Genomic DNA, 9220 nt, shown 5'->3' with positions numbered 1-9220 from the left:
ATCATCTTCATCGCATCCTCCACTCCCAAGAATCCTATATTTCTCTACCATTTTCCTCCTAAAACTAATTTCAAGAGCCTCTTTGAAATTCAGTGTTATGCCAAAACCCACCTGTTTGTTCACTTCACAAACTTCCTCGTTACAAGAAACCTCCCTAAACTTGAAGAATTTTACCAGGATTGCCCTTTCCTTATCCTTTTTCGTTTGAAACCATCACAAGATCTTCTCCTCCGAACTATGGTGCATTTGGTGTTTGACGTTCTCTATCATATTGCCATTGAAATACCAGTCTTGGAAATGTTTCATCATCTCAACGAAGATCAACAGTGTGACTCACTGTTATGGACTTTACTAGACTAGTATGCCCCCCTTTCATGGTGACGAAAAGAATTCCAAAAAATAATTGAAAGTTTCAGGCTCTAGGATAGTGCAACTTCTCACTTATCAACCAACGTAATCTTTATAATTCACAAGCCATACTTCTAGGATATGCAAGGGAAATTTTGGACTCAAAATGAAGCTTATGAATGGAATACTTTCCTGAATCCAATCCAAGAAACCAAATCAATGAAAAAATGGCACTTAAAAATTATCTTTGTTTTCTTAATGGTTATGATCTGAATGCTCGTCCAGTTCTTAGTGCTACTTTGTACCCTGCAAAGCCAATCAATATTCACTTACTGCCTGCTCGCACTCCATTCATAACTACACAACCACAACCAGCTCTAAAGAAGAAAACTTCTCAACCAGGACCATCGAAAGCATCTTCTTCCAGACCAGGACCACCTTAAGCAACTCAAGTGCCACCTCATTACTTTCAAGGTTCCCAAGACCCCTATCCGGACCCACGTACAGAAAGAAGAGGACTATGGTATGAATATATATATGGCGATATTGATTCAGATGATGAAGATTGGAAGAACTTCAATCTCTCTCCTAGTCACCACATATAAAAAATATCCAGATTATACAAAGGCTATAAAGTGCCCCTTGTCCAAAATTTATGGTTTATGTATAAAGTTTATGATTTTCTTATCTTGTAATGTAATAATGGTATAGTGTGATGTGTAAGAAAAGTAAGATTTCATTATTATCTTTCAATAAAATAATGGTGTGATGTGTAAGAAAGATTTTCGTTTTTGTCTTGTTCCTAAGGTTTTTCCTATATAAGGAGACTTTAGTTCACTTTGTAAGATTGTTATTGGCTCTCATTATAAAATGCTCTTTGTGTAATAAAAGTTATGGCTTTCTAAATCATTCTCTCTTTCCAAAGTACTTTCTTAATTTGATTTAGTCGTTTCATAAATTTTTTATATAAACATAATAATTATTATCACTAAAAGACAAACATTGTTTAAAATAATTAATATAAAAAGTATAAAAATATTAAGTTAACCAGGACCGTCCCTGGGCATGGGCATGAGGGGTGCCTGCCCACCTCCCAAGGGATGGAGGGGCCTAATAATAATATTTTTTTTCAAAACTAATAATAGTATACAAATTAAATCTTTTTTAAGAGTTATAGAACTAAAATCTTAAAAGTTGCAACGATTATAGAAGGGTCTAAAACTAAAAACTTAATAAAAAAAATATAGAAATTAAAATCTCAAAAGATACAATGACAATAAATATAGTTCATATGCCTAAACAATCACAACACACAAATTTACAACTACATTTTCTTATAATAATTTTTCGCAAAAATGGTATTTTTTCAGAAATGAAAGTGTTGCAAATGCTTTCCCAAAATTTTTGATTTTGACATTTGAAATTCTTGAGTTTGTCAAAGCATAAGATTATTATCTAAATATTTCAAATGATACTCGAATCCTCCTCTTAAATATGTCAGTGACCATTGTATCTGTTGAAAGAATATTTTTTCGAAGTTAAAATTGTCAAAAAAAAAAAAAAACTATTTGAGATCATCAACATCTCAAGAAAGATTAAATGGTTTAGCAATTTTTTGTATCGAGAGAACTATATTAGAAAATGTTGATATATAGACTATTTTTAGTGATTCTACATCTAAAAATGCTCGTAGATAATATTTTATATGAGCAATTACGTATTTAATGTGAAATAAAATAATTTTTTATTTGAAATTTGATGTTTTTATTAGATTTCTTATCAAGTGTAATAAAAAAAATGTCATTTTTAAGTAACTTTTCTTTTACATATAATTGATTTTTTTTTACTTGTATTTATTTATAAGAGTCATCATTTGGTACTTCACCCCCCTAGACCTCCAGGATCCCAGGATCGGCTCTAAAGTTAACCCGAGTATGCTAACTAGTTCCATAAATTTGGCAATTCTTTTGAATGTACAAAACACGTCAACAGTCGAGAACATTGAAAATTCCTTATTAGTATTATTTTTATATGGAAGATAAAGTGGAAGTTAGTTTTCCAAAATACTAGTTTGTTGATGCAACTGGAAACAAGAACATTCAAACATATCCCAACGGCTAGAAACTATTTAATTCTGTTTCAAAAGTTCATAATATATAATATTATAAACTATATATAATTACTTTGAGTAGATTACAAATTCACTATTGATATATGATTTTGCAGCTAAGAAAAAGCCGGGTGGTTTTAGGTTTCCTTCAGCATTTGGTCATCTAAAAAAATATACATAGGCACACTATACAGTAACTCCGTGAAAAGATTCCAGACATGTTACTAACCAGATTCTTTCTCCTGCTTCAGTTTTTACCCAACTTAGTTTACACTTTCACTTTTTCTGCAGCTTCCTTGATCTGTTCTATTGTAAAGATACCAAAGAAGTCATCATCTGTTACTGCATTTACTGCTGCAACTGCAACTTCGTCAACACTAACAGGCGGTGCCAAGAGGAGATCCGAGGCTGGAAGAGAACTTAATGGCCTGGTGATGTTTTGCGTGGCACCGAGAAGTCTATCCATAGGTTCTCCTATCAAATCCAGTGGAATCTCAAACCCGTTAACCTTCCTTTTTCCGTAAATAAAACCAGGTCTTAACACAACACCTGTACACACAAAATTCAGGAACATCAGATAGATACTGAGTTCAACAAGATGCTGTCTTTGTACTCATTCTTAGTGTCCTTTATATCATAATCTTGTAAAAAAACCCAAAACACATATTCACATGTGACTGCCATCTTCAGCATTTTCATAATATGACAATTACGTAAAAAGAAGCCATGCTAAGAAGTACCAGAATTTGGATACTTGGAAAGAAGCTCAGATTCTGCTTTCTTCTTTCCTGTGAAGTATCCAGATGAGAGTAAAAACGGCGGTAGATTGTAATCATGCACTGAGATCAAGATAAACTTGGGAACTCCTGCAAAGAGAACAACGACCTACTAGCTAAATGATCTGCAGCCGAGGAACAATTTTTTTAGAATATATATTACATACATACTACATAAGCTAAGAGAGGATTTCTCAATCTTGCCTTCGCATTTCCTGATATCGTGCAATATCAAATTCTACTCAAAATCAGCATGTTACTTTGATGTTCTCCAAAGAAGTAAAATAAAAAGAAGATTTCTAATCTTACTTATCTGACATTAACACACACTTTAGAATGAAATACATGCAAAGCGCTTTGATCGTGTGAGTGTAATATCGACCAACTCAGTCCAGTTTGGTAAAAGTAAGACTTAAAAGCTAAAAATACTATATGTTACTGAATTTGAAGTGTTATAAAATAATGAATTTAAGGGTACAAATGTATTTTAAAGGTACGAAAAATTCACTTTTAGGAGGAATTTCATGAAAGGAGATAATACAAAGATATTTTAAAGGTACAAATCAACTTTATATAAAATTTAAAATACTCATTATTGATAATGTTTTAACTTAAAATTTTAAGTTAAATATTTTCAACTTAATTATAACATTTTAAATGATGAATGACATCATTGCATATACGCTGGATATGTAATTTCTCATTCACCTGATAATTTCTAATTCTTACCATAATCCTTTGCAGCGTTCACTGCGACAACATTAGCCTCGCCATTGATCCTTATCATCTGTTCTTCACTGCCAAAACCTCCCAAGGTAGAAACTACTGCAGTGGCTCCAACAAGAACTTCATCCCAGTTTGCATAAAAAACATCTCCTGCATAATAAGCAGACGATTTTAGCATTTTGCATCAAAAGTGAAGGTATTCACGAGCTTTAACTGTTATTCATAGATAATGACCAACTAGTCCTGTGCAATAAGTTTGCAGCATGCGGTCCATACAAATAATTGGTTGACGGTGTTCTATACTCTTCCTAGCATGCTGGTAATGCCAAGATAGCAGAGAAAAGACTAAACCAGAATGGAGGACAGCATAGTTATTAAAGGCGCAAAGCGCACTAAGGCGCTAAGAAAACAAAAAATATATATATATATATACAAAATCTAAATATCAATTTTTCATACTAATGTCACTAATACTGTATTACTAGTTAAAGCAAAGGTCACGGTGAACCAAAAAACACACTTAGAACCAAAAACACAAGACAAAACCACATAAAAACATAATATTAAACAAAAAACACACTTATAACCACACAAACAAGACAAAACCACATAAAAACATAATATTAAACGTCATAAACACCAGGTTAAGTTCATAGAAATATATCCTTAAACTAACTGATTGTAGTAAACTATTAAGCATTCATAGCAACGTCTCTAGCTCTTTGCTGGTTGTGTTTCTTGTGCCGCAGTGGTCCAGTGGAGAATGAATGGATTCTTTTGACGTCTCTTAATATTCTTGTTTAGTTTATTACACTTTTGTTTAGATTAGATCAACCGTTAAATTGAAGTTTCCTTAGATTAGATCATTTCGGGACTTAGGCTTTGTTGTTGTTGTTGTTGTAGATCAACCGTTAAATTGAAGTTTACTTAGATTAGATTAGTGGTTAATCAACAATTTATTTTATAGAAAACAGTAAGAAAAACGTAGTCAAGTGACTAATATTATGAAGGGGAGCCTCCGAAGCCCATGCCATGCGAACAAGTGCACGGTTGTTAAACTGAGCCTCACCTAGGGGATTTAAGACTCAGTCCCCTGAGTCTTGCGTGAGGCGCACCTTTAACAACTACGGGGCAGAGCACTGTTAGTGATGGTCATAAGCCAGTGACTTTTCCCTGGTAAATCAGCACCAAAGGCAATCACATTTATTTTGAGGCACGAGTCAATAGAGGATCAAAATGTTCATGACACAATAACATACGCAACCTGGGTGAAAAGTAGTGGCAAAAGCCAACAACTTTGGAGGAAACAAGTTTTGCCTCAAATTGACTATACATGAATGCGACAATTTTATCTCAGAAATAATGATGCTGAGATGATGTTTAGTGGCAATTGTACTAGGAATGATTGTATATATTAGAGGCAGCAGCAATCATAATACATCATGGAAAAGCCAGTATCAGCTCTATTTCCCATTACAGATCAATGATTCATTCTAGTAGTGGGTAGAACAAGGAACTGGCATTGGAAATAGTCAGTCCTATGCTGCACGGAAACAGAAACTGAAATGGAAACGTAAACAGACACCAGCAAAAGTTATTTCTAAAAAAATGTAGGTAGGAAAAAGACATGGAAAGAAAAGTGTAAGGGAACGTGGAAACACTACTGAAAAGGAGTTTCCATGCAACATAGCTAGTCATTCTAAATGAACATGGATCAAATCCTAGCATCCCATTATTATGTGTCACTTGATTTGTTATGCTGCTAGCTCCAGACTAAAAAAGAAAAAAGAAAAAACTACTGAAGGGGCTCATCAGGATCAACTATGTTTTGAGTCTAGTTTCTATCTTCTATTTTCCTCTCGTGATAATATAAACTAGAGACACCCGTCAAAGATAAAAGAGGAAGACATTTTTCGTGGTTTTCCATTTGTTTTGGCAACCTGGCTTTCTGTTTCAAAGTATTAATTAATCAAATATATGCCTCTTAATTGAAAAAAAAAAAATTAATTTATGATTGCAGAAACCAAAAAAAATATAAAACAGAAATCATGCCATACATCTCACTATATGTTGTATAATATCTACATTTATGGCACTGAAATCACTTCACAAGTATACATGCAATCATTGAAGAGTACATAAAGAATTGAACATGCCTGTTAACCAGTTAACTTGATCTACCCATGGACCTTCATAAGTAGAGCGCCCTGACCTGAAGAAGGATGGAAGTTTTAGCCTCTAAAATTTAAGAAAGCATTCACAATAAAACAAAAGTTTCTGCAGGTTTCTTAACCATTAAACATCCAACACTTACACTCAACAGCAGTTAATAAGGAGAACAAATAATAGCAATGAAACCATCTTATAAATAAACATATAGTAACTGTTTAAACATATGTAATACCTGCTTAGGCTTGTAACCTCTATGCCCTTAGATACAGCAGCCTTGCATATTGCAGAACCAACAAAACCATTGCCTCCTAAGACTACAACCTACTTAGGAAAAGCAGCCTGTTAAGATTCTTTCTGCTGAAGCAGCATATAAGATGAAACAAGTTCTGCACAAGTAAATAGGAGACTGTGATGAGATTTTTCAGTTCATTTACCCGTTCAGTCTTTACATCAGCAACAACATCAATTGTAGCAGATCTGTAAGCATCCTTCACATTTGCTTCTGCATAGCTGCCCTTGACATGAAACTTACGGAATCTGATAATAGATTGACAAAGCATCATATTATCACTCTCACTCCCATCCCAAATCAGAAGGCAGGAAACACGAGAAACATCAACAGCCTAAGCATGTAGTGACATTTACAGTCAGAAAAAATTGTGCATTGCCATGAGAACCAGAACAAGAGGCATGTAAAACAAATAGCTCAACTGGAGTTGTTTTCTTTAGGGATAATGTACAAATTTAGCCTAGTGGTTATTGAGGAAAACCTCTGCCTACAAAACTGTGCAATCAGTTTCAAGTCCCATTAATGGAAAATGAGTTTTTCATTAAGTGAAGGTGTTCAATGCCAAGTCTTATTGGATGGCCCGAACATTGGAAGTTGGAGGGTGCCAAGAACATGAATTGCACCTGGAAAAGAAAAAGTTAATCTCTCTCTCTCTCTCTACATATATATATATATATATATATATATATATATATATATAACCAAAATCTAAAAACACATATACTAAATGCATAAGAAAAAACAAAATTCTGTTTACTTATTTCATTAAAAAACTTAGGGTAAAATTATAATTCAATAAAAAACATAATCATTAACCAGAAGCAGGTAAGCTTCACATACAACTTCATCAATCAATTCTTTGTTTAAGGGAAAAAAAGAAAAAAACTTAGAAATCAAAGTACGAGAGCATACCTGTTCGGAGAATGTGAGTTTAGGCGAGCTGCAAATGGAAGTCGAGAGAGAGAGGGAGCGAAGCTGATTGTTGTAGGGGAAGAACTACACGATATCATTTTGGAAGCAGCGAATGAACGAACTGCTTTGTTTTCTCCCTGATTTTTCTGTATCTGTATTTCAGTCGAAGGAGATCCAAAACCAGAAAAGAAAAAAAAAAATATGATCTATACTATATAAGAGAATAAATAAGTTAATTAGTTTTAATTATCTCTGTATATATATAATTAGTAGTATATATTAACACATTACTTATTGTAAATTAATACCTCATTAATTAAAGTAATAAAAGAATGTAAGAGTTACGGGAAGATGAAAAAACACAAAGCGAAAGAAATACAAAAGTCACAAATAAACCTATATATAAAGCATGATAAATAGTACTCCATCATTATATTCATTGGTTATCGAAAATCAAAGTGTCCATCGATCGTTAATTTTGATTATGTATTAGTTTTGTTCTTAATCTTATAGTTTTGTTCTTATTTTAAATAATATACTTTTATAATTTTGTTATTAAGAGATTCAGATGTATTTAGGAGCGATTTCCATTAATAAATTATATTAATAGCATTTTCTTCAACAATTGTTAGAATTTAGACTTTGATATCTCCAATTGAAGAAATCTGATGGAAATAGAAGAGGTATGGACAGTTGAAATCGGCAAAGCAAAGGTGTAAAAAATTACAGGAATCGTTATGTTTCCAAGGTAATTATTCGATTTTTTTCATATGTAGTAGTTATTTTGTTCTCAATTGTGTTGTTCCACAACTCTCGCTACCTTATCTATATTTTTTTTCAAAATGACTAAAATAAAGATTTTATATATTTTCATTCTTTTTTAGTATAAGTTGCTTGGTGTAATCGTTTGGATTGTTAACTCTACCGAAAATTTGGATTTTGGCTTTATATGAACTCGATTGTTAGGTTTAATTGGAGATAAATTAATTTTCTAAATTCAGAACCTGGTAAAGTCCACTAATTTTTAAAAAAATTAGGTTTATCTAACTCATGTGAATTGAATTTTTATTTTTATGCATTTTGGTACGAATAGATATAAAGTTTCACACAATAATTGTTCATTGAATTGAAGATATATTGAAGAAAATAATTAAAAAGGTATTACAATGAAATTTATTTCAATTATAAATCATGTAGGGTCATGATTACCATTCTAAGTTTCTTTTTCAATTTTAGTCATCGATTCTAGATTATTATTATTATTATTATTATTATTAATAAGTTAATTTTTTTTTGCATGATCCTTTAGATAGAGAGATGATAACCGTCCAATACACTTGATAAAATGTTTATTCTTGAAGCAATTTGGATTATGCTAGATATAAACTCAAAATAAAGGTAAATAAAAATAAATTTTGATGTGCGAAATCCTAAAATATACATTAATTATGAGATATTGAGACAGTTGCTTTTGCAACACTAACTTTTATAGTTATTAATCATTATATTGTCGTTTGTACAAAATTGTTTCAAGTGTTTTTTATTAGTCATCTTTATGTAAGAAATTTCTCTAATGAACCAATATATCAAGTTGCTATTTTTTGAAGGAGAACAAAAAGGCATTCATACGTTAGTGAATTAGTAGTTTAATAATTAAGTTTTTATAAGAGTTTTATATGTACCATAAATGATAATAAGTTAAATTTTAACATCTTGATATAGTCACTTTTGTCTTCAATTCCTATAATTTATTAATTATAAGTTTTATTTATTTCAAATGGAAATTATTTAATTGGGTCGTCATATCCTTTTCATTTATTGTCTTTTGATATAACTTTTTAAGTAGGTTGATAGTGATGTTTGTGTGATATAGATATATGTCATATG

General features: G+C 31.9%; 1 protein-coding gene across 3 annotated transcripts; it reads right to left on the bottom strand.

Moving 5' to 3' along the window:
- Positions 1–2454: 2454 nt before the first annotated feature.
- Positions 2455–7533, bottom strand: LOC136233994 (uncharacterized protein At1g32220, chloroplastic). 3 transcript variants are annotated; one of them, XM_066023739.1, is made up of 7 exons: positions 7334–7533; positions 6567–6669; positions 6365–6453; positions 6117–6172; positions 3964–4110; positions 3199–3246; positions 2455–3007 (listed from the first exon to the last, which is right to left on the bottom strand). In XM_066023739.1, exons 1-7 carry the CDS (start codon positions 7429–7431, stop codon positions 2727–2729), a joined length of 822 nt encoding a protein of 273 aa, XP_065879811.1. In that variant the 5' UTR covers positions 7432–7533; the 3' UTR covers positions 2455–2726. The 3 variants fall into 3 exon arrangements, with proteins under 3 accessions (XP_065879811.1, XP_065879808.1, XP_065879809.1); XM_066023736.1 differs by having other exon boundaries at positions 3199–3324; positions 7334–7531; XM_066023737.1 differs by having other exon boundaries at positions 3199–3324; positions 6567–6755; positions 7334–7477.
- Positions 7534–9220: the final 1687 nt, after the last annotated feature.

This window comes from Euphorbia lathyris, chromosome 6 (assembly GCF_963576675.1).
Source record: "Euphorbia lathyris chromosome 6, ddEupLath1.1, whole genome shotgun sequence".
In the NCBI taxonomy this organism is placed as follows: domain Eukaryota; kingdom Viridiplantae; phylum Streptophyta; class Magnoliopsida; order Malpighiales; family Euphorbiaceae; genus Euphorbia; species Euphorbia lathyris.
Note: the sequence above shows the minus strand (reverse complement) of the source record. Positions and strands in the feature narration are given on the sequence as shown.

Excerpts from the sequence above, each read along its gene's own strand:
- LOC136233994 (XM_066023736.1), bottom strand. The coding sequence starts at position 7,431 with ATGATATCGTGTAGTTCTTCCCCTACAACAATCAGCTTCGCTCCCTCT. Across the intron at positions 6,670-7,333 it reads AACTCACATTCTCCGAACAG|ATTCCGTAAGTTTCATGTCA; the intron begins GTATGCTCTCGT and ends ATCTATTATCAG. Across the intron at positions 3,325-3,963 it reads GAACGCTGCAAAGGATTATG|GAGTTCCCAAGTTTATCTTG; the intron begins GTAAGAATTAGA and ends TTCTCTTTGCAG.